General features: G+C 39.7%; 1 protein-coding gene across 2 annotated transcripts in view; it reads left to right on the top strand.

The window, feature by feature from the left end:
• Nucleotides 1-26436, top strand: part of frem2a (FRAS1 related extracellular matrix 2a) — a 68403-nt gene that overhangs the window by 19211 nt on the left and 22756 nt on the right. For both annotated transcript variants that reach the window (XM_019363929.2, XM_025910797.1), the window contains exons 3-5: nt 7707-7853; nt 20812-21042; nt 25990-26115. In XM_019363929.2, coding sequence (XP_019219474.1) covers nt 7707-7853; nt 20812-21042; nt 25990-26115 — 504 coding nt within the window. The remainder of the gene's footprint in view (nt 1-7706; nt 7854-20811; nt 21043-25989; nt 26116-26436) is intronic.

Here is a 26436-nt window from a genome sequence, read left to right as displayed (position 1 = left end):
ATCTATGCACTGCCAGTAAAGCACCATGTCAAGATTATTAGCACTGATGTGGTCCAAAGGAGGAGGAGGAAGAAATGCTAGCACCCGAAGCTGTAAAATGAGTAATCCTTGATTTCTGTAGTGTCAGTCGTAAGCTATGCCAGTAGTAACTTAGAACACGTGCTGGTGAGACATTTTTATGTACACCACTTGATAAAAGGCTTCTACATAGAACATTTCTTCTCTCTATCCTCCTCCAGAAACTTTCTCTCTCCATTCTTGTTTGCTCAAAGTGTATGTAAGGGAAGAAACTCCGAATAGTTGAGAAGAAGTGAATTCAGGGTTGCCGGGAGAGAGAGAATGCAAGGAAGCTTAAGTTAACCTAATTAAATATTACACTCCACCTTGTCTTTGTCCCCAAGCCTTTACCCTTGAAGCTATGCCGCAGGTTGTATAAGGCTGTCTTTGTAGACATCAGTGAAAAACCTCACATTTATTAACTGTATTGCAAGAACTTCAAAGGTTTGAGTATTCTTTGCCCCAAATGTCAATTTCAAATGGTTTCATGTGCAAGGTCGCTTAAGGTGTTTCTGCGGTACTCTCATGCCTAATGGCTATTGAAGGTAGGCAGGAAACAATGCATTATTCTGTCACACTCAACTTTTATCTCTTACGAGTGGGTAGGTGGGGAGTAATGTATGTGCACTTCATTTCCTTTGTAGCCCACAGGCACACATAGTGCTCTCTGATGCACAAACAGCAGCATAAGATTCAACTTTACGTTTGGTTTAGTTTGAACTCCTGTGATCAAACACGATGACTAGGAGAATTAATTACCTACACACACACAAAGATTGTCAAAATGTACTTGATCCTTGCAAATTAACAACAAAGATACTTCACACATGTTGGCTTATATTTGCCTTTGAGCCGAGCAGCATTTTAAATGCTTGAAGTTGCCCAGGGCTGTGAATTCCTGGTCAGATTACTGATAACTCCCTACACCTCTGGAGATATCCGCTATCATGCTGATTGCCTTGAGTGAAGTGTAAATGTAGTGGAATACACATGTACAGTTTATGCACAGACACACTGCATTATAGTGCTGCTAAAAGACTTGCAAAATAACTTGCTTTCTGTCTGCTATAAGCCTAGCCCCACACACACATGCACACACACTCTCATACACACACACTACTCTTAGAAGAAAGAAACAGCTGAGTGCAAAGCCCATCACAGTCTTTCTGATCCTCTTTGCCACTAGTTGCACGCATGCCAAGCCTCTCAGTAGAATGACTGCCACATATCTGTCAGGATAAACTAAAAGCTACTGAAACATCCTGGGGGGTGTGAGATATCTCTATTTTGTCAACCATCAAAATTTATGTAGTGTGGCACTCCTTTCAGGTGGATGATGCGTGGGCTTCTGTTACTACTGAAATGTTATTGGTAGTCTATTTTTGTCCCAGCACTTAAACATGCAATGTGGTTTGTAAAAGAGGAACATTATGGCAACTGAACGAATAGAATTTTAGATTTAGTTTTTGCTTCGTAGACCACTGTTTCTCAAAAGTTTTCCATGGTGAGAGATCATTCAGTTTGTTGGTTGCATATAGCTCTGTTTGCCAGTTGCAGAGGGAGTTGGGTATTGAAATACAAAGGAGTACAGAAGGCAGATGGAGACATAACAGTGAGGGAAAGGCCACACCGCCAGCAGCAGAAGAGAAGTACTGTGTCGCATACGGCACAATCTTGCTGTGAAAAATTTCCTTTGATTTTGAGTGTGAAGTCTCAAGCACACACACACACACACACACACACACAAACACGCACACTTATACACAACTGAAGGCAGCCCTGATTTTTAGGAAAGATGCTAAAAAACAAACTTTGGTGTTGAATTCTAAAAAAAAACAAAACCCCAAAACATAGACATTTATTTGGTGGTTGTTACAGTAGCCACTTTCATTAAAAGCACAAATAATCAAACACATACACACACACTCTAAACCATGTGACTGAACATGCATAATCTATACAGCTGTGTGTTGTTAAAGTGGTACTAGTGTAATAGTGCATCTGCATTTTATACTTATTGTTTGTGACTTTAACCTGTTGGTGGTGGTTGCTAGGCAACATGGTGACATCATGATATATCATGCCTAGTTCAAGTTTTCTGCATTTAAATGAGTTAAATGAAATAAAATGCTAATCCGCTTTTAGGCGTTTTAATATCATAAATGCTTCAAATGGGCAAATTGTTATAATATAATGTAATAAATTATTATGCGGTTGCTAGGTAGATTAGATCCTGCAGTTGTACCTGTGTGCGAATGTTGGTGGTTAAACTGCTGATCATGTTAGAAGAGTTTGCAGGCAAATAGTATTATAGTAAGACAATAAACCAGAGCTGTTTTAATTTTGCATATTTTTAACTTATTGCCACAGCTTAGAAGCAACAGCCAATAATTACACAATTTAAATACATTTAAATATAATTAAATCAGTATGTTGTATATAAAAAATATTTAAAAATTAATAACCCAAAATTAACCCTCCTACTACTGACATTGAACATTACATGGGGAATAATTTATTGCATAGACAAATAGCAATAATAATAATACTAGTAGCAATCTCAATGCTTTGTTAGTTACACGATTAATTCCATCTAAAGAACCAAAAGTTACTGTTAATTTGCATATTTTGTAAAATGAAAATCTATAGTTTTATTGAATGCAGCTTTGAACTATTATCCCAAATGCAGTTCACAAAATTATTTAAGAGCTTTTTCAGCATCTTTTAAATCTGTTATCGCTTAGTTTTCATTCATTTCAAGTAGATATTATTTGTGGTCACTTTAATCCCACTATAAAATTATACACACAACCAGCTGTCTAGAGATGTAATCTCTCCAGCATGTTCTGGGTCTTCCCCGGAGCCTCTATTACATGCCCAAAACACCTCACCTAGGAGGTGCCCAGGAGGCATCCTGGTCAGATGCCCAAACTACCTCAGCTGGCTCGTTTGTGGAGGAGTAGCAGTTTTAGTCTGAACTCCTCCCAAATGACTGAGTTCCTCACTCTATCTCTGAGGCTGAGCACAGACACTCTTTTGAGGAAACTTGTTTCTGGCACTTGCACCTGTGATCTTATTCTTTCAGTCACTACAGAGAACTCCTGACCAAAAGCGAGGGTTGGAACGCAGATCAGCCGGTAAATCAACAGATTTACCTTCATGCTCAGTGTTTTCTTCACTACAGCAGATCGGTACCATGGGTCTGTCAATCTGATGCTGCCCTCCCCCTAACGTGTGAACAAACACCCATATGCTTAAACTTCTCCACTCGGGGCAGCGACTCGTTCTGAATCCAGTATGTACACTCCACTCCTTTCCAGCTGAGAGCCATGGCCTCAAACTTGGGGGTGCTGATTCTCATCCCAGCCTCTTCACACTTGGCTGCAAATAGCCCCAGAACAAGCTGGAGGTCAATACTTGATGAAGCCAACAGAACCACATCATCTGTGAAAACCAGAGATCAGAACAGAATCAGTCAGAAGCAGCAATCCTGGCGGAGACCCACACCCAGCAACCAGTCTGGCTCTTTACTGCCAAAGGGGACCAGACTCTCACTACTGTTTTACAAACATTGGAAGCTAAGGCTAAACACACACTAAAGGTAGTTATAGCACACAATTTGCCTAATGCTTTGCTAAGGCCACAGTAGGAACTAACAGTGCTACCTTCCTGTCTGCAAATCGGGAACAAAGGTGCATTGGAAATTTTCCCTCACTCCCAGGAGGGTCATTGCTTCTCAAAATAAGGCTTTAAGTGTAGCTATGTGTTGCATGATCAGGACCTCTATATCTCTCAGGTAGATCTGACAATGTCTCCAATATTATGATAACCAGGTGATGAATGAAGTGATGGCATCTGAGTTTTTCTTCCTTAAATGAGTGTCAGAGTGTCCCTATTGCCCGGATATTGTGTGACACTTTAATTTAAGACTCACTGTAAGCATTAAGTGAACAAATCATTCCCTTTATTAAAACTTCATGGAACATTTGGATTTTTAAAAAGCACAAATCAAAGAAAAATAAAAAGGAATGATGTGGCATCGTTAGGAACAAAATGATTCACAAAGTCATACAAAATTGGAATGATAAAAAAAACTCTCTATATATTTATATATCTATGAGATATTACAAAGATATACTTCTGGGGTCTGCACGGACCCCAGTCAGTAGGATGATGCAGCAAATACCATGAATCACTTGAGATTTTAAAACAATTAATAATTTGTAACACTGGTATTTGCTAAATTTACGCCTTTACACCACTGAATAACACGTTGAGTGCCGCCAGCTAACAAGGTAGTCTCTTTATGTCTGTTTATAGCTGAAGGATGTTTAATTGCTATAAAAAAAAGATGGAGGGTTGCAAACAGAAAACACAATAAACTGTAAAAAATTATAGAAAATTTTAAGATACTTTAAATGCATTTGTTCCATTATACCACCCAGCATAGCAACACACTGTGTAAAATAGGAGTAAGACTCTGAAAATGTCAATAAAGTTGTTACAGTGGGGATTAATGACTATTATCAGTATTATGGCTGGAAATTTAAAACAGAAAACCTTTGCCATAGCAGCATTTTCTACAACCTAATCTACTTTTATTGCAGTATTGCTGATATATTCCTTTCGTTAAACTCTCACTTCAGATAGCTCACTAGCTGAATCTGAGAGCTTTGGCTCAGTCAGATTCAGAAGTTAATGAGATTCAGCTTTACAAAATCAAAAACTGCTTTCAACTTCACTTTGACTTTAACGCTAACATCTCTTGACTTTGCATAGCCTCAAGTTTTGTGACTTGAAAACCTCCCTAAGCCCAAAGTGTGAGAATTTAGGCTGGTCCCTGAAGCATATTCAAGAACAAAGCAGATACTCAGGCCTGTGTGAAGGTACAGTTGTTTTGATGCCTTTTGGAATTATAGCTTCAAATAGGGTTTCCTCTGGTGGTTAAAGATCTAAATATCATTAAAAGGAGAACATTGAAGGGGAAAAACTGAGATTTTGGTTACTATGAGATTCGTGCATGCTTTGAAAAGACTATTTTTTAAAAGGCACTTTTACTGTTTTGACATGATATTACCTGCATTAGCCAAATGTATTCCAATTTTTATTATTTCATTTCTCAACTCTGTCCAACAGCCAGTTTATTTTTTATCTGTCTCCAGTCAGTCCTGGGAATGTTAGTGTAGATTTGTTTTTCTGTTTAACAATTTATGTACCTAATTTATGTATTTATGCGTTTTTTTCTTCACAACTATAGCGACTTACAGTTGCAATTACACAGTAATTTAATCAGGTTGCTCTGTTATAACTCTGTTGTAAGTTGTAACTCCTTAGCATTTTTCCTTTTTAGTGCTTTTCGAGGAGCATGCAGTGGGTATACTGGAGTTTGGGTTTTTTTGTGTTTCTCTTTCTAAAGAGGGCTGTTTGTTCCACCTGACAGTGGGGTTAATGAAAGCATTGAGACTGAACCAAACAGTGTTTTTCAGGGCATAAAACCAAAACAGTGAATAGCCCTTTTAAGACCCTGCAGAGGCAGAGTTGGCTGTAAGTTCCACAGCTCGATGCTTCAAACAACCCTTTCAGATTATGTGTAGTAACTTGATTCAGTAATAATATATAGAAGTATAGGTGGTGCTTTAATTATGCAACATTGAGGATCTACCAGTTTTGTTTTTTTATAGTTTACTGTGTAATTAAACTGTTACCCAAGTTGAGTCAAGCTACACGGAGCCAAATGAGATACAGTAGTTCACATCATGTGCAGCAGTGTGCTGGTAAACTGGATAACAAATCTTAGAAAATAGAGTGGAAAGGAGGAAACACACAGCAGTAAGACATCACAGCAGTCAGTGATTGTGCCATGAAATAGATCCTACATCACAACGCAGCATCAGAACTGTAAGTATCAAAGTTTTATCTTCAGATTTCTCAGAGCAACTTGATCCTCAAAATTTATTGCTCTGAAACTAGAAGCCCTAATTGGTGAAGGAAAAAAAAGCTTCTGCTTAGTTTTTGTTTGGAAAGCCTTTGAAAGACGCTGCAAAGCGAATTTAGCTCTATTGAGGATGATTTCAAAGCTGCTTTTTTTTGTACGGTCAGCATATGTGAGAGGTCTTTTATCCCTCCAAAAGGCTGGAGGAACGAGACAGTCTGAAGCCCACTGACTCAGATCCCTATTGTCTGTCCACAGATACTCTCCCAGTGTGAGAGGTCACACATGCACAAACATGCACACACATACAGACACATACACACACACACACACAACTACGACTTCAGAAGGCTTATGCTGCATTTACTAACGGACAGCCGGGATGAAAGTCAAGGTTGCAGGCTGCAGTGGAGTTAGAATCGAAGAGATGCGCATGTGTGCAATTTTGGATTTGCACCTGCTAAATGAAGCTTGAACTTGGCCTACGGGCTTTTTTGAGGATGCATGAACTCTGATTAGCTGTCTCCTCACCTCAGCATGTTGTGCGTATGTGTCTGTGCCATGCTGGAAAGTACTTAACTTTTCACCTCTGCTGATCATGAGCAGAACCTGAATTCACAGCAGAAGTACAAATTTGAGATATTTTTTCCAGTCTTTATTATACTCTTAAGTAAATATACTTTACAGTTTTAAAGAGTCAAATGACTTTTCTTTTTTTCCCCCAGAGGCACTGGGATGCCTCTGTGATGATGGAGGTAAATTGCTGTGATTTGTGTGCTTTCAACAGCAATTCTGCTTCTGAATGTAAGCTGCATAAATGACTTGGAAGAACAAACAGCTGCGCAAATTGTCGTCAGAGGAGCTAAATGAGATTTCCTTTCTGACGGTCTACAAATAACAGTTCCATAAACAGTTCTTCACTTCTACATTATCTTCTACCACTATAACACCCACTCAGGCATAATTTCCAGGAATGGCATGCAGAGTTAGGCATTGTTCATTGCTACGCAATGAAGTTAAAAAAAAAACCCTCCTCTACCTTTTTCAATCCACTTTTGCGAGCAGTAGATGGGCAAATCAGCTACACAAAGCATTATCCTCCTTGCCCACTTGTTGAAGTGGCAGCTATTGAGTGCTCTATTAACCTAGCACTAATACATCCATTTGTTCAACAAACTTTTCTTTCATAACACTGGTTAGCTGGTGTGCTTGAATCATCAAGATGACAGAGAAGATGGAGGAAAAACAGTTCACCAAAGGAAAGCTGAAATATAATTATAGGGCACATAAAAAAAAGAAGAAGATTGCCTCGGATGGTATAAAATTGTGCAGATTCTTTTTCATAAATCTGCAGCAGATGTGTTGTGAACATTTGGACTGTGCGTTGAAAAATAATTAAAACCCTTAGTCTTCGTTCAGTTTTACGGTAATTACCCCCACGGGTGGCAGAATTTCCACTCATAGTTTTCTAGTTTTTTACAAAATGAAAATGAATGCAGCATGTAGTCTTTATGTCAGACACATAAACAGGTCCAGATCCACCTCAGCACATACACAACACTGTAGTACTCCCATATTTAGAAAAACTGTATGAGTTGTTTAAGGAGGAACAGAATTCAATCAATGGCTAAACTTCTAATAAGTGAGAGACTTTTAATAAAATATTAAACGTGTTTACAGTCAGGAGTGTTTTTATGTTGTTTTGGGATTTTTTCAGGTGGGAACGAGTTGAAAGGACAGCAGTTTCGTCTGGATTGGGCCTGGATTTCTTTGGAGAAAGACTACTATGTGGTGGATGAGGAGGAGAAATTTCTGGACGTGGTGCTCAGACGAAGAGGATACCTGGGAGAGACGTCTTTCGTTGGTGAGTCTGTTTATCTCTCTGTCAGTCTCCCTTTCTGATCAGAGGACATGTGTTCTATCGTCTAGCATTTTGTCTTCCAGGGATGGCATTGAACAATAATGTCCGGTGGATTGCTACAATTTTTGTATGAATATTCATGGCCAACATATCAAAGACCTTGATCTCTGATCAAATGCAGAGGTTGAAACTTTAGCATGTAAGCAAATTCTAAACAACTGTTGGAAAACTCTCAGATCATCCCCCGTCGAAATGATCTGTAATAAACATGGTGATGCCCTGACTTTGCATTCTGCAGCACATGCTTGCATGCTGGCAACCATTTAGTTAAAAGCAAAGAGTACAACTTTACAGTACTTCCAGCATGGCCTGTTAGTTTTGATGTCAAATTGATATTTTCTTACTGTCTTTTTTTCTGTAGAATTCAATTAAAATTTCAGTACTTTACAGTGTCTTTTGAAATGCCAGGCTTTTCATGGCCACACATTCCTGTTTCTGTAACAAAAAAAATTAAACAAAAGCTCACACATACACACAAAGTCAAAATGCTATTGAAGCTAACAATCTATTGCAGAATTTCCTTTTAACGCACATTCTGACCAGATTTGTCCTCAAAGTCAGAGTAATATTTTCTGGCCTCAAGCCAATTTAGTTTGCAAAAAAAAAAAAAGTTTTATTAGATTTAGGAAGCTGAGTTGCAAGGTCAGTGCTTTGCTATGTACAGAGATGTAACTCTTTCCCTTTTTTTGCAATGGCACTTTTTTTTTTGCAATGGCACAAACAGGAAACCGGTGTGATGCAACCCATAATTTTTCATTTGATGAATTTGTCCCAGATGGTTAAGAAAGGATATGAAATAAATATTAAAACACGTGCATGTCAAAAGGCAATAAAAAATGCACTGACCAGATGGCGGTGGCAACATTTGCAAAGAAAACACTGACAGTTTAAAGGCTTTTACTGAGGTTGTGCATTACGTTCCTGTTGCACACTTAGGTCATTATCATTCCTATCAAGAGAAATCTCACCCCATTATCACCTTGTCTATAAGTAATACAAAGCTGTAGATGTGAATGAATATTTATATGTTTTTCTCTTCTGACTTTGGATTTGGTCACTTTGTCTGCCGATTATGGCCGACTGTCCACTGACTGAGCAGACAGTGGTGCACTGGTTAGCAGAGCCTCACATAAACAGCTTTCTAGTCAGCTGGGACCTTTCTGTGTGTAGTTTGCATGTCTCCCATTGCCTGAGCAGGTTTTCTGCCCTGCTAACCACAGCACCACTCTGACACGCTGCGCTCCAAATAAAGATGCATCTGCGTGCGGGTGGTTGCTCCCCATGCCCCCGATCCCCATCTCCTGCAATCCTCCAAAAGCAGAGTTTGGTATCACTCATGGCATGCTAGTTGCACTCCATTGTAGACCACTTGTGTTTTTTTCTTCTCACACAGGTTATCTGTTTTGTTTTTTTTGCAGTGCATAGTGCAACTGAAAACAGTAGAGGAGGTGCAAAGCAGGCCTATATGCTTCAGTCGATCACTGTCAAGCTCCTGGCAGGTTTGATGAGTCAGCACTCTGAGCTGCAAAATAAAGGAAAGAGCAGGGAAATGATTAATACGACATTAAGTCAATGCAAAAGAAAAATGATTTGGAATATTTATTGGAGTCAAAAACACTCACAGTTATTTGAAAAAAGTGCATTTTTGCTTATTGATGGTGCTTGTGTGCTACAATGTAACATCTGTGAAACTGAATCCTGTATCCATGCAGGCGCCCGAATAACTGAATATAAAACAAAGCACTGTGACCTGGCTTATTGCTTTGTAAAATCCTGGTTTGAAGCCTTTATTCTTTATGGGACAGTAATTCACAAAATGATATTTTGACTTGAGCCTAGCAATTAAGACCATAAAGTCACTGGGAATATCTTTACTAAGGTCATAAATTAAGCAAGCCTTCCGGTTGATGCCGTTCCCTTTAGGGGTCGCCACAGCAGATCGTCTGCCTCCATCTCACCCTGTTCTGAGCATCCTCCTCTGTAACACCAACCCTGTGCATATTCCCTTTCAATACATCCATAAACCACCCCTGTGGTGTTTTGTCTTTGTTCCACCCCCTTGGCAGCTCCATATTCGACATCCTTTGTCCAGTATATCCGCTATCCCTCCTCTGCACATGTCCAAATCATCTCAACCTCGCCTGTCTAACTTTGTCCCCAAACTGCTCACCTCAGCTCTTCCTCTGATGTGCTCATTTCTGATCTTTTCCATCCTGGTCACTCCCAAGGAAAATCTTAACATCTTCAGCTCTGCCACCTCCTGTCTTATCATACATCATAGCAGGTCTCACTATCATCTTGTAAATCTTCCCTTTCACTCTTGCTGCTGTCCGTCTGTCACAAATCACTGCTGACACTCATCTCCACCCTCTCTGCACTTTCTTCTTCTCCTCTCTTGTCTTTGCCCTTTGTTTTGGATGGATGATCCCAGGTATTTACACTCTGCTCCTTGCAGATTTACTGCTACACCTGTGTCCCTTTTCTTTTACTGTCATTCCTCTTTTCTCCAGTTCACATCTCCACTTCTCCAGGCTCTCCTCGACCTGCTCTCTACTCGCGCTACAGATCATAGTAACATAGATGTTACAACTCTCACCATTCATCCAGGCTGGGGACCAGCACTAGACTACACACAGACTTTTATACAATGCACTTCTTTTTGCAGCCAAAGTTACGCCCTACTTTCACAAAGAAAAAATCATGTGTAAGTCACATTGGCATCACTTTTCTGACCCAGAGCCTACACCCTGTCTATATAATATATGATTTTAATTATTACTTTATCAATGGGCTGTAAGAGAGAAATACTTCTGAAAAATCTATAAGGTAATATTTGCAAGCTTTGAACTAAAGATCAATTTTTTTTGAGAATTGAAAAAGTATTTTGTTTTTTCATAATTTCTAATACAGCTAAAATCCAATATGTAAAATGATGTCTTCTGATTCTGGTTTGAGCCAAGAAATCCAACACTGACATGAAAATTGTTCTCCTGGTATTTATCTGTATTTATAAAGGTACCCCACTCATTGGTGGTGCTATGGTGTGTGTAGGCCGCAGACACCAGAATTTTAATATAATCCTCTTTTACCCATGCTCTGACTTTCCCCCAACTTTTAGGAAAATCAGCCTGGTAGTATTTATGTAATCCTGCTAAGAGACAAACAAACAGACGGAACTGAAAACAATGGCAGCAGTGACAAAGGCGCATTTTGTCCCCTCTTTTGAATGTTGACAATAAGTGAATCATCGGATTTGAAATAAAGGAGGCATCATGCTGCCTGTGACACTCATCCATGTACATAACACAGTGTGGGCGGAGAACATGCTGGTATGTGTCAGTCAAATCTTAAATCCAGCCAGTCGCACAAACATCACTGCCTGAGTTCTTAATAAGCCTTATGACCAGCAGATGGAGGTGATTTTGTGTTGGAAAGAACAACCCAGCATGTTTTTGTGCTTATGTCTGAGTGTTTGTGGAGGTTTAAAGTTTAAAAGGATGGTGATGATGTTGTCCCCGAACGGCCCTTTTAGCACTTTGTTATGCTTCAGCTCGTTTGCCCTGTGAGAAGTAGCAGCTGTAAGCAGCTTTTACTCTCTCTCACCTCTCATCATTATTCTGATCCTGTTAATCGCGGGGTCAGGTGTTAGCATCACAGTGTAGCGGTTAATGTTGGCTTTAAGACTCATCTACCTGTGTGTGTGCGTGTGTGTGTATGTGTGTGTGTGTGTGTGTGTATGTGTGTGCTGGTGTGTATATTTGATTCCTCTTGGGAAGGTTTTAAGTGTATCTCTTGGGCACACATGAAAGCTTGCGTTCAGACTCTCATCTCTTTGCACAGTTGGTGTGTGAGCACCTGGTTATCTCTGACCACACTCACATAGTACACACACACACACATACGCACACATCGACTTTCAAGCCAGCATTTTAAAAGGAATGCCTAACATGGCATGCCGACGTGCCGCTATGCATGAATGTGTTATCCATGTGCACTTACATGGTTAGTACATTTTTAGAGGAAGGCAAAAATCAAGAAGAAAGAAATGTTTATTGTAGTCTTAAGAGCATAGGAGTTGTACCCCAGTGTAGTGGTTAACATGTTCACCTTATGTGTGAACATGTTAACCACTAGTGGTTTGAGAGTGACATAAACCCAGCCTCTGGGGGCCACTAACAAGCAAATTTCAAGTGCTGTTCCCATGCCTCGATAAATGGGCGTCTTGCATCAGAAAGGGCATCCTGTGTATAAAATCTGAGCCAAATCAGAAGATACAGATCCATCTGGGTGGCTGTAGCTCAGGAGGTAGAGCAGGTCACCTACTGATCGGAAGGTCGGCGGTTCGATCCCTGGCTCCTCCAGTCTGCATGTCAAGTATCCTTGGGCAAGATACTAACCATCGATGCATCCATCGGAGTATGAATGTGTATGAGTGTTGTTAGAAAGCGCTAATTACAGATAAAGTGCTTGTGAGAATGGGTGTGATTGGGTGAATGAGGCATGTTGTATAGAGTGCTTTGAGTACTCCGTGAGAGTAGAAAAGCGCTATATAAGAATCAGACCATTTACCATCTGCTCTGGTGATCCTGTGGGAAATAAGAGAGCAGCAAGTCTTAAGAGAATAAGTGCACCGTTCCTCCACAGCACCAACCTAAATCACTCTAAGTGCAAATACACATGGAGTGTTCAAATTTCAGTCTATTTAGAATAGAATAGAATATTCTTTATTGTCATTGTCATACGTACAATGAAATTGAGAGATGTCTCTGATCAATGTAACATTCACGAAATAAATACTTAAAAACTATGTTGTAAATAATAATAACTATGTTGTAAATACTGTAGAAAAATAAAATAAAATACAATCTTCTCATACAGTAAATGCACCCAAGCAATCCAGGCCTAATGCCACATACAGTCATTCGACATAAGTTGATATATCACTCAACAATCAAACACTCAGTCAATTATGTTAGCGTATCCAACAAAACATGTTTAAGACATTCCAACAGCGGGGCATAAATAACAGCAGGGGCAGTGAACGTCATCTACTTTTAGTAGCATTGAGACAGGATATTGCAATTGGGTAGAAACTGTGTTTGAGTCTGTTAGTCCTTGTGTATATTGTTCTATACCGTTTACCTGAAGGCAACAGTTCGAACATGGAGTGTCCAGGGTGTGAAATGTCTTTTATAATGTTATGGGCTCTTTTGAGGCAGCGAGAATTTTTTTAAACTATTTGTTTTAATATGGCCTTTGTGGCACTGTTTAGGCACTAATAATAAAATATGGTGAAGTCTAGAGCAACAGTGATCAATGTACAAATGTAAAAAATAACCAACATGTTTTTCTTCATAGGTTTCTTCATTCTCCCTTGTTATTGTTAACTGTCAGCTAAGGGATGTTGCTTTGTTGTTGTTGCTATACACAGACATGTATTTATAGTTATGTTTAGTATTTTAAACTAATTAATTTCTATTGCAAAAATGTAAAAACTGCAGTAAGATATACAAAACAGTCACAAGGGCCAGTGTCGTGCCTGCACATAACTAACAACTTAGCAAGCAACCAATTCAAATTGTATCTTTCGGCACTTTCTTTACTAGCAGCCTGTTGGCAAAGCAAATCATTTGTTCCTGTCTTTAGGTTATTTATGAAAAAATGCCAAAGATAACACAGTTTGACAGGTAAAGAGCTATTAGCCGAGACCTTTTCATCTTTCAAAATTGGAAGAAACTGGACAAATGGAGAACAAAAGAAAAGGGCAAGCCTAAAAAATATCTACAGCAGATCAACAGTATCTGAAAGTCATGTCCTTAAGACAGATGGAAAAAAAAATCCAGCAAAACCCGACACAGTACCTGAGAGATGTATCCTACCCTCGACTTGATCCAGGTACTTTTTGCTGAAGCCTCGGCAGAAATGGTCTCAGTGGAAGGGTGGCTGTCAAGAAGCCATTCTTAAAGAATTAAAACAGAGAGAAAAGGCTGAGGTGTGCCAAATAACACAAGAACTAGACTAAAAATCACTGCTAACAGCTCTGATGGAGTGATGATCCCAAATTTTAAATTTCTGTTTCAAGTCTTTGTCAGTATGTACTGAGGAGGTCAGGATAGAGACAACAATGATAGTCTGCAGCCTTCTGTAAAACACAATGGATATTCTGTCATGGTTTGATGCATCCATTTCAGCCAGTTGTGTTGGGGTTCTTGTCTAAACTGATAGAATTATGAACAGAAAAGTAGCATCAGATTTCTGAAGGAAAGCATGTGATTGGTATTGGCTTCAATTTTCGGCCTGACATTGATCCCAAACACACGGGGAGAAACTCATCAGTCATGGCCTGACCTCACCGTTACTCAATGTAACAGCACACGGCCAACATTCAAAGAAGAGTGCCTAAGACAGTTCAGGTGGCGTTGAAGATTAAAGGCGATCATAGCGAATATTGACTTTCAGGTTTGTTAGAATTATACAAACTCTATTTTGCCTTATGAGCTTTTTCCCTTTTTATTTTCATTGCAAAATATTAACACATGAGTGTTGTTGCATTTGCAGTTATAAAAGAAATAAATGGACAGAATTCTGAGTGAAATTCAGGAGGGCTCGTTACGAGACCCGTTTTGATGGACAAAGCTCAGATCCAGCAGAAGAGGAAAACCTTGATGATGAAATGAAAGACACGTATGGCAGCTGGCATTAAAGTTTCGCTACCTTTCAGTAGACTCGGTAATAAGTGGCAGCCAGTGTCTAAAGTCTTTTACACAAATACAAGGAGAACTGCTGCACAACAGCTATTTTTTCATTTCTTGCTTGTTCTGCGGTTTTGTTCCGGCCTTGGGAAACACGAGCTGGACTGAGGTGAGGTGCATGACTTTAATAACTACTATAGCTTTACTATAAAACAGAAAAAAAAATGCAGCAAAACATTTGCATCTGAAAAGAATATTTTTATTAATTCTACTGACAGACTCGTGGATCCCATTATGAAACTGTTACAGCTCTAAAAAAATGTTAAAAGTAAATAACGTATGTGGAAATAGTTGGAAAAATTGCATTGGATTTGATGGGGATTGTGTCAAGGATTGAAAGGCAGAGAGAAAACCGCCTGATGATGTTGCCAGAAGCTTGCTGCTGCTGTTGCAAGGGTTAGCTGATGAAAGCTGGTGTGGTGCCAGGCAACAGTGGAGGAGAGTTGTTACACATGGTCCATCACAACAGGATGTTCAGGTAGAGAGGATCAGTGAAGGAGGAACACAGAGATAAGATCAGGGTTCAAAGATGCTCCCGCAAAGCACAGCTCAGGCAGAACAGGGCCAGACAAGGCCATGCGGATTAGACCGAATTCTATCCTCATATCCTCTTCTTTTACTTTTTAAGCTTTCACCTTGCTTTCTCATCTTTTATAAAAGCAATAAAATTCCACTCTCGACCAAACATGTAAACGTGCAGCCTAAATCCCGCTAATTAAGTCCCGTCGCTGTTTTCCTTCTGCCAAAGCATCCATCCCAGTGATTTGTCGGCCCACTTAGCTCGTCTCACATTCTTTCCCTTTTATCCGTAATCACCTCACCTCATCTTACGGTAGAGATGTCCTTTTGCTTCTAACCTCCTTTTACTCATCAAAGGCACCATCTCTCCTTTTCTTGCGCCGTTACTGACTAATAGTCTAGCCTTCGGTGTTTGACATCAACTGTTTCTTTTCTATAAGTTCCCTTATTTGTGTTATACCTACCTTATTTCCCTTCAGTCTCACTCCAAATTTTGGACAGTATATTGGGTGGATATTGGTCTGTCCAATGCTGTTCTCATTGGCTGTTTATTCCCACTCTGCCTTCCTCTTCTGTTGTATCCTTTGTTTGGTTGTTACACATTTCGGTGCATATCTGCTGGTTCAGCTCTGTCTCTCCATTTGCTTTTGCACCTTCTCACACTGTTCCCTTCACATAACCTTCCATTCTCAGATCCACATCTCCTGTACATCTTTCCTTCCCTTCCTTTTCATTTCCTTTCTTTGCCTTCTCTTTTCCTCTACTTTTTCCATTTCCTTCTGGCTTCCTGTCTTCCTTGCTGTATGAGTAATATGAGGAACCCCATAGGGACACAAGATGGAATTGAATTCTCATTCTTCTTTTTTTTTACTTATTGCATAAGTCAAAGCTCATCCTTTGAAGACTTGTTTTTTTTTATTTCAGCACTGTCCTTCTCTGGTCTGTCCTTGCCCTGAGAGATGAATTGTTAACGAGGTGTACTTTTGCCAGGTTAAGATATATTATCTCCTGTGGGACGTATTCCAACCTCATTTTTGTTGCCAAGCAGAAGGGATGAAGAGATAATTGCATTTCACCAGGAGAGAAAAGAATCTGTTGGACCCCTTCGTCTTTTTTCCACAAGTCTCCACCTCTGCTGCCTCAGTGTGAAATGAGTCTAGTATAATGAACATGCAATCATCGTGATTTTTTTTTTTTGAATTGTGCATGTTACAATGAGCCACGCTGAGGGTACTCAGAAGCTAAAGAAACTACAACAGTGAATAAACGCAAGGAAAGTTTGCAGCTAGAAAAAGAATATGTGTTTGTGTTTGCAAGCAACTCTTTGGATCTGTGAGTCTGTATTTGTTGTGGAGACACAAACACAAGGCGCTCTGGCTCTAAGCAACAGTGCGATGGAGATCAAAAACACTCGAGAGGATATGTATCCTCCAGTGGAGAAGAAACCCCAGCGCAACCTCGGGAATTGTGTGCCTCTTCCCTCCAGGGAGTCCATCGAGGGTGGTGTAGTGAGACACCACCCTTTTAAGGACAGCACTTCCTCTCTCCAATAGGCACGCCATGGTGTACGGATGTTTTATGTGATGTGGATCTACAGATCATCAGAATAGGAAGATAAGATAGAAATACTCAGCTATGAGCAAACATGCTTCCCTTCTTTAAAGTTATACTCCTGTGTTTCTTGAAATGATGGCCATTCAGTGTGTTTGCATTGCGCGATAGCTTTCCTTGTTATTGATGAAGTTTGCTGTCTCGTTTAGGATTCTTTGCATACGTTCCTCTTAATGCAAATGACAACAAGTCCTGATACAGTATTTCCATATCAGACAACAGCACTGACTGTCACCTCCTCTTTATCAAAATGCACCATCATTTGTTCTGTGCTCTGAACAGATACATGTGTTGCATTCTTGACAGAGAAGCTGCCCAGAGCGAGGCTGCTGTTCTGAATCGTCTACAGACCTTTAAGAGTCTCACAGATTTATTTTTAAATTTGCAACACGCATGAATCAATGCTGAAGCAACTTTTAAAAAATTCTTCATGTTGTCTGTATTGCTTACATGTTTCTTGGCCTCCAAATTAGGTTTTTAGAATGTAACTCTAAAGAACTCGCATAAAGCATACATAATCATAACACACTGAACAAATCTATCTATCTATCTATCTATCTATCTATCTATCTATCTATCTATCTATCTATCTATCCATCTATCCATCCATCCATCCATCCATCTGTGCAACAACATTACAAAAAGATGTCAACAAGGTGTATGGTCTAATCACTCATACTGCACAGGAGTGGGAGGGCTTGGAGGCTTTAGTTCTCCCTCAGCATTTGGTCACAAATTCCCATCAACACCTTTCTCACCTCACGTTTCTTTTCCCACCAACATGTCTTCCCTGATGTATGTTATTATTTTCTTTTCTCTTTTAAATCATTACAAAGTGACCCCATTTCTTCTGACCAGTAATAACCCTTGTTTGGCTTTTAGCTGAAGTTTCTGGCAGCAATGAAAATTTATTTTACTGTAAATAGTCAATTAAGACTGTCTGAATATGTCAATATGGTTATTGCAGACGGGTTGTTGTTTTTCAACTTGTTTGTAGCCATTAAAAAAAACACATTGAAACATAAAGTTTTTTGCATAATGAATACGGTAGAGTATAAATGAAGGATTTGTGAACAAGCTTTCTTGAAACTAATCCCCAATTTGGTTGACATAATACTACTGCTGAGAGATATCATCACCACAAAGTTAACTCCCAAATTAGCTGATGACTTAGCTGATACTATTCTTTGCATTTAGTTTATAAATTTGACACTCTGTCCATATTATTTAGGTTGTTTCAGCTGGTCTACTGCTGTTTCTTCCCCAACAAGCCACTTTACAACCCACCCTTTGCTTGCTTTTGTGCTGTTTCAGACCTCCCCTGATCTGCTTCAGGCTTTCTATGTCGGCACATGGAAAGGTGGAAAAGTCCCAGAACAGAGCCATGCTCCCAAATACAAATACAACTCAACTACAAATGGAAGATGCACATTTCTTTTTACTTAAATAGTACTAATTGACAATAATTTTATACATTAGGTTCTAGTTCAATGTGTTGCTTCATCCTTGCCTATTTCCTCTAAATTAATTGCCCTGTAATCCCATTCATAGACAAAAAAAAGAAAAAAGAAAAAACCACAAGAAAGAAACTTATACTTTTTACTTTAACGACTCTGCCCACTTATTTTGATTTCACTTGACAGAATACCATTATCATCCTTCTATGCAACAGAGACAGTCAAAGTGAGAAAATAAGCACCCTGCTACATAACACAAGACCCACGGACTCTAAACAACAACCTTATAAACATTAACTAGTGCTTGGGTAACTTCATTTGAAAGCTTGATAGCTAATTAGCTGCTTGGTTGCAGAACATTAAACAGCACATAAAAGTACCTGCAAAACCGATTTCAGTCCTACTCTTGCTTTTAATAATGCAAAGACTGTCATTGCTGCATTTATTACCAACTGCAAGAGTATTGTTTTCACTTTGTGTTTCTGTGTGGGTGTGTAAGTCTGTGTTTCATCATGTCAAATATGGTCTGAACCATAAGTTCTGCGTAATGATGAATAATAGTGACCATCTTGCAGTGGCAAAATACCAGGAGGGACGATCATTAGCATGTTGATGTTTCAGCCCTGCGAGTCTTCAGCGAGCGCTCAGATCACACTCATCTTCAAACTCGGCCTTGATTTTGATCCAAACTACTAGACACCTGCGGAGCTTCATGACTGAATTTTGAACGTTACATATTGAGGCTGGTGTTTTGAGTAAAGCTGCCCACCATAGTGACAGTCAGACAAAAGCACTTGTCAAACTACTCAGACTGTCTTTGTAGTAGTTCACACTACAGTCGATGTCTCGAGGACCACATTTTGATGTGACGACACACACACAGATTGCCAGACAGAATCACGAGATGGATCTATTGCCGATCGTAATCACAAAATAATAGATTAATGACTACTAGCACTCATTATATGAAGGTCACCGTGTTGACAGACGTCATGTCTTGTTTAGGATTGAAAAAGGTGATGGGATTTCCACTGTGCTTTAAGGAAATCAATCAACCAAGCATTTGTGCTTTATTTAACTTTAAACTCAAATGAAGAAACTGAAACAGGACTTTAAACTTGATAGCAAATGAAACCAGCATTGATAGTCTATCCAACAATGTCGTTATTTAGCAGTAGTTTTGTAACAATAATGATATTTGAATTCACATTTGGATTCAGGCTTGCACCAGCCAGCTCTCACTTAGACACATACCCAGCTTAAGATGATAGCACTGCAAGTAAGAAAAAGGGATCCAAGACTTCTCCTGACTGCACTTCCGTTAGGCATGTCTTAGATTTTCTGGAAAGGCTTTCAACACCCCCAGAGAAATTGATTTTCTATGTTGTGATAGTTTGGCTGCACCGAGCAATAGAAGCATCTTTGGCTTTTCCTGTTGAGAAAAAAACAGAAAAAGAGAGAAAAAAAACAGGAAACGTAAAGACCGAGTGATACTTGTGGAGCTGTTGACAAAAACGCAGCAAAAGCGGATGTTACCCTAAATGTGTTGCCGGCTACAGTTTGACCGTCAGTGTGCTTCACATGATTTTGTTATTGTTGAACATCATCCAAAGCACTTTGCCCAAAGAGAAGCATTTGGTGGACTGAAAAAAGAATATAGAAGGAAATGAGACGAGAAACTCCAAAATCATGTACAGCAATATTAGAGCTTTTGCAAATAATTAGAATCTCCGAAGGTTTTCATTCCGGCATGTGCGTTTATTTTCAGCTCAGATTTTGCATACAATACTCGCCTCTGCGATCTCGTTGTGCGTACGATTGAATGGATCCAGGCCCATCTGCATACGTTTGTCTCCTTTTTTTGTGGGAGGGGGAGTATCTGAAAAAGAAAACAAATCCTTTTATGTACACACACATGCATGAGCTTGGCTACGCACACCTTGTTCTCATGAGCTACTATGAATATAGAGGAAGGAATCTGAGCAGCATATTTGCAAGTGTAAGGCTTTATTTTATGGCCTGTGCCACCTGGATTCCTTTTTGTTTAATGTGTAACCCCAATGGTACCAGTAAGCTTTCCTCATCTTATGAAATGTATCAGCGAGCATGAATGTCTGATGGATTGCTGCAAAGTGGATTCACATGAAAGACGTGCTATAGACGAAGTGAGCGGCATTTGAAGGGAAAGGGTCGTGACGCGCACACACGCATATACCCATTCATGTATGCGTACCTAACAACTATGGTAGCTAATCCATCTCAGTAAGCTAAAATATGCTTATTTAAATCCTTCAGTCACAAATTCATTTCACACATTGAGGCACTGTAGTGATCAGTGGAGAAAAAAACCCAGAAGCAAAGCACTCTTTTTGTCACCTCTCTGAACAACATTAAAGGGTGTGAATATCTAATCTGTTTGTCATCTGTTTCTCTCTCCCGCCTGTCACCCTTTCATTGTCATTTTCTTTGTCTCCGCTCCTTTGTTATTTTTTTTAACTCATCTGGTTTGCTTTTCTTGTCTTTTCCTTCTCTTTCATGCCCATCACCGCCTTCACCTCTCAGGGATTGGCACCCAGGACGGCAGCGCAAAGAAGGAGGAGGACTTCAAGGGCAGGTCCCAGCGGCAAATTCAGTTCAACCCAGGACAGACCAGAGCCACGTGGCGTGTTCGGATACTGAATGATGGGAAGTACGAGCAGGCAGAGACCTTTCAAATTTTATTATCGGAGCCGGTGATGGGAGTGATAGAGTTCCCCGTCATGGCAACAGTTGAGATCTTGGATCCCAGTGATGGTCAGTCTTTACCATATGCACCTTTTACCCTGCCTTCAAAACACACACACACACACACACGTGCACACACACACACACAGATGTTTTATGTGGCAATTATCAGCGGTGATGAGTGGTAAAATACATTTACTTAAGTAAGGCAGTTATTGCTCTCATAACTCGATTTTTCTGAGAGCTTTAGCGACTTGATAATTTGCAGACACATTATAGAATCACCTACTGAATTATGATGTAATATTGCACATATATTATCCTTGCTCACACTGTTTCAAGATGTTACAACAAGGCCCCTTTAATGCTTGCAACCTTAAGGTAATTCCTATGAATTCTAATGAACTAATGTCCAGATGAGGCCAAACATTAACTATTCACAAATGATGCAGGTGGAGAATTATTTCATAAGAAGAGCACATGGCCTCTAGTGTACTAGATAAAAAGAGAAAAGCGTGTTGGATGTGGGAGAAGTAGGCAGATGAACTGAGTGACATTACCGGGAAAAGCATGTTAATGGCCAGAGTTACTGCAGGTAAGCTAGCTCCTGACTGTGAAATGGAAAAGAACAAATCATGAACAAATAACAGGATATGGTTTTACAAAGTAAATTGTTGCAGCTTTTATTAATGTTCAAACAGCCATAATTAAGGATATTGCTAAAGTTGGCCAAAGCATTAAATGAGGGACTAATTAGAATCTCATGTTGACTTTGCAAAACACATTTTTGACCAGAACTGAAAAATCTATACTTTAATCTAACAATACTAAGTGCTTTATATCCTAAAAGTCCAAGGTCTCCTTCACTACAGCATCATCATTTTTGCCATTTTTCACATTTGTGACAGTAGGTTACAACTGCTTGAGCACTGACTTAGTGACACTTTGGTGCCCACCTTTGAAATGTGTTGCTTTTATAAAGCATTTGTGCTGCTGGTTTGAAAATGTAAGTACAGCATCCATATTTGCCTCCCTGCAGCCTGATTAGCAACTTTATGTTCTGTTTTATTGGTCAAACAATGATGCACATGATACCTATTATTTAATTACGTCTTCCCTACATACACAGGCATGTGGTAAATTATATTACTGTGCTAAACTATCTAGCCGCCCCTTGTGTCTTCATTTTTTCTTTCATTTTTTGGCTTCCAAAGAGCTCAGATTTTTTACCTGACCATTTTCCCAGGTATGTTTTTATATTTGTTTGTTAAGCCAATTAACATGAACTTATGAATCATAAAAATGAACTCAACACGTGGGATTAATCACTTTTATGTTTACACATGATATGCAATTAATTAAGAAACTATTTTAAATAATATCTTTAGGCACTTTACTGGCAAGCGGTCGTAAAACATAATTTGTTCCCATCTGCCAACAATAACAGAGCTTGACAGGCAGAAAATGTTTTTTCCTCAACAAGGTGATTCCCAAAGAACTATTAGCCCGAAACATCTTGACATGGTGTACAGTGTGTCCTTCAAAAAATCTGAGTAAACTAGACATGTGGAAGACAAAACAGCAATAGTATCTGAAAGTCATGTTCTTAAGAAAGTTTTTCCTTTAATCTGTCACCTGTATTTATTATATGTGTTTGGACAGAAAAGGAAGAGGGACAGAGGCATGCATCTACAGTCATTTTATTTCATTGTAGTTTAGATGATCCAGTTCGCTCTTCCTGCTAAACTGATTTGTGTCCTTTGTTTTCTCAACAGACACAACATGAAAGCTGAAAATGATTTATTTACTTCTATACGTTGAGCTGCAGTAGAAAGAACTGAGACAACATTATGTATCATTATTGGTTAACTAAAGTGTTATTTTATTCTGAAGGATGTACCCAGCATTACAAATTAAAATCAATTAAAACCACTGTGCATAGTGGAAATAATTTCTTTGTTAACCCAGATCGAAGAATACAGCTGAAGATTCACAGAAGTTTCTGCAATGCATAAAGCATAGCACAAAGATTCTCCTCTGTCACTCAAGTATTTCTTTACAGAAGGCTGAAAAATACATATGCCTGACACGCAGAATCGAGAACTGTCAATATAAGTATTTTCTAATATAAGGCCTTGTCAGCTCTGCCCTGAGGAAAGGAGTAGAAATACATATTTGACATGATAGCCAGTGAAAAATTACTATAGGGATAATACTCATCTCTTAATGGTAGTAGTGTTTTTTATACCCAATGGAAATACTGAGCACAATCTGTACTTCTTAAAATCCAATAAGGCATAAAAAAAAGAAGAATAATCACACCCTGACACACTCACACACACATCTACACACACACAGTGTCTTTCGCTTTCTTTCTTAAATAGGTTATAATCTGCCATTTTCACTCTCATAGTTCTTTGTGTCTTTTCCTGCAAATTGAAATGTTAATGGAATATTGAGTGGTGCGACAAACTGACTCCTCTGCTCCATCCAGACGAGATTTACTCTCCTTCTGCTTTTACTTTCAGTTTTTTGCATGCATTACCCCCTCAGTGCAACTTCCAAGTAATTACAGTTGAGCACCAAAGATGGAAACGCTGAAGCGTCCATTATAGTGACATACAGCAGTTGCTCTCAACCCCTCTCTCATTTGTTTTCTTGTCCTTTGTTTCTCAGTATCACTCCCCATGCCACATTTTCCCTCCTCAATCTATCCTCCCCAGTGGGTTAATTATGAAGTGTGTGGAGGGCAGGGGCTGGTTTGTTTTCCGTCTTCTCGGGGGACTGTCTAATGTGACAGAGATGTGCCACTCTGTACTCTAATGGGTTGGTGAAGCTTTAGCTATGCCTGTGGCGTTAGCTGTACTCCAGCTTCTTTCTCTAATGATGAAAACGGGCTTTGTCTGGTCGTCTGGTTATCCCGGAGAGTCACTCCCTGGAGAACATGTCAGCTTGGCTAATATCAGCTTTAGAGGAGGAGAGAGGATCGTTAAGTAAAAGTGCTCCAAAATTAAGGAGTGGAGTTTGCTCGAACAAACTGCACTTGTCTGTGTCGATGCTGGGAGTTTTTCTCTGGTGTTTTAAGCAAGAATGCATACTTTATAGAGATGTGTGTGTGTTTCTACTTTTTACCTGCAGTTTGCCCATGTGATTGCTAAAATTTTCTTCTTTATATATGTAATGCATACGCAATGATGACTAAAGATGACGGGAAACGCCTGTTGTTGGACTGCATACTCTAAGCAGCAGCCACATTGCTACAGGTGGTCGTATAGTTCTTGTGTTCTCAGTAAGAACACAATACATCAGAACAACTTTTACTGCGTTTGCACCAGGGTCATTCTGCTAAACAAACAAGAACGTACTTGTGTTTTGTGTGTCATCATGGACACTTGTCTCTAGTCGTAAACACAGAGCTTTCAAGCGAGGAGCTACATCTTCTTACCCTGTATTGTGTTTTACTTATATTGTGCTATTAACTGCAGGTTTTTAGAGGTTCATTTGTTATACATGTGCATCTCCATTTTGGGCATGACCAGCATTACAAGGTGGTAATGAGTAAAATGCACATTTATCACAACACAGTCAAACAGCAGCAGCAAGGAAAATATCCCAGCATCCATAGAATATTTATGAAATTATCAATAATGGAGAAGTTCAAGGCATAGGAAGAAAAGAAAAGCTGGACTAAAAGAAAACAAAAACAGTTTTTATTTTGTTTGGTGAAACAATAGGAAAATCAGGTGCAAGGATTCGCCGTTTTAACACCCGGCATAAAAGCCTGTGTTTATGTTCCAATCCCCATGAATGATTTAAAAATGACTGTGGGTTTTCCTCCAAGAGGTGAACTTGACCCACTTGGCTGAAAATGTGCTTTTCCAAACCGTAGGTGGATTTAGAGGCAATAGAAGAGTGCGAGGAGGAGACTAAGTGTACAGTACGTGTGTGGAAAGAGGGAAGAAAATCAGGTTGTAACGTTACTCGTGTGTGTGGAATAGGTAAGCGGTGGACCTCAGTCTCCTTGTATGAGTCCCCGGGGAGTGACAGATTGTGGACAGGAACAGAATGAAAAAAAGTCGGGGAGGTGGAAGAAGACTGTGAGAACAATTTAGCGACTTATCGTAAGAGAAAAGAAATATTCGACCTGCCCCTTCCCCCCAGCTGTGTGTGAGATTGTCTTATGTTGATGACTTCATCCCAAACAGCCAGCTCAGGTTGCTGATCTCTCTTTACGCCGGGCATTGAGTCAGATATAAATCTGTTTCACGCTCCAGTCCTCGCCTTTTTAATTGAAGTTCTCGTCAGTTTTTTTCACCTCCCATCATTCAGTCATCGATTCTTTCAGAGAGTGCACGAAACCAAGGCACGCGAAGAACTGGGACGAGCTGAAGCTTCGGCCACTCTGTTAGTATTTTTATTGGTCCCAGTGCGTCTGTGGAAAATAGCCCCCAAAATTTATTGTTTCTATAATGCCAGTAAGTTCTGCGCTTTGATAGATGATGCTTTCACTAGCTCAAAGTTTCTCCCTCAATCAAAAACTCCAGTCAGAGACGGAGAGAAAGGCGGGGAAAAAAATATGAGAGAGATGATTGACCCCTCTGAGTATGGAGCTGTAGATGGGTGAAACTAACAGCTGATTGACTCTATGGTATGAATTCAGACTCTTGCATGTGTAATTGTCCGCGACACGTGAAGCAAGAAGAAAAACTTCTAAAGCGGTCTCTTTGAAGAGCCCGTCTGGTTACACCAAACCAAAAGACCGATGGAGAGTTATTCTCGAATATGAATAAGCACACTGCAGGACCACCACTTCAATGGAATAAAAAAAAAATTAAAGGAAAATGTCAGCTGCAGCTCGCTAATGCAGAACCAGAACAAAAGCCTGTATTAGTCCTTGATGGCCTAATGCACTGTGGATTTTTGCAGATTGTTATACATATCATTACCCTTTTCTTTTTTTCCCCTGACTCTCACTCTCTTTCACTGTCTCGTTTTCTCTTTTCCCCTTCCAAACAGAGTCGACTGTATTTTTCCCTGAACAGATCCGCTCAGTAGAGGAAGATGTTGGAGAGCTTTTCATCCCAGTGCACCGCAGTGGAGACATCAGCGAGGAGCTCATGGTGGTCTGCTACACACAGCAGGGTACAGGCTGGCCTTTTTCACCTCATCTAACCCATTTCACCCCAGTATACGCTGCAATCCTGCCATATTTGCGGACACAGTGATCACACCACTTGTTTAATGGTATAAAAAGCTGGGTCTGATTTACATACGTTATATTCACCTGTATAATGAAGTCTCAGCTGTCCTTACTTCAAATAACAAAACAAATAGATCATATAATTGTTAAAACCTGAAAAGCGAGGCATGTTTCAGTCTTGTGATATATGCGTCTGGATGACAGGCGATGTCTTTGTTATATTCATGTGTAGGTGGAGTGTCGGGTGCAGCTTTTGTCACCAC

This window comes from Oreochromis niloticus, linkage group LG10, assembly GCF_001858045.2.
Source record: "Oreochromis niloticus isolate F11D_XX linkage group LG10, O_niloticus_UMD_NMBU, whole genome shotgun sequence".
NCBI classification, from domain to species: Eukaryota; Metazoa; Chordata; class Actinopteri; order Cichliformes; family Cichlidae; genus Oreochromis; species Oreochromis niloticus.
Note: the sequence above shows the minus strand (reverse complement) of the source record. Positions and strands in the feature narration are given on the sequence as shown.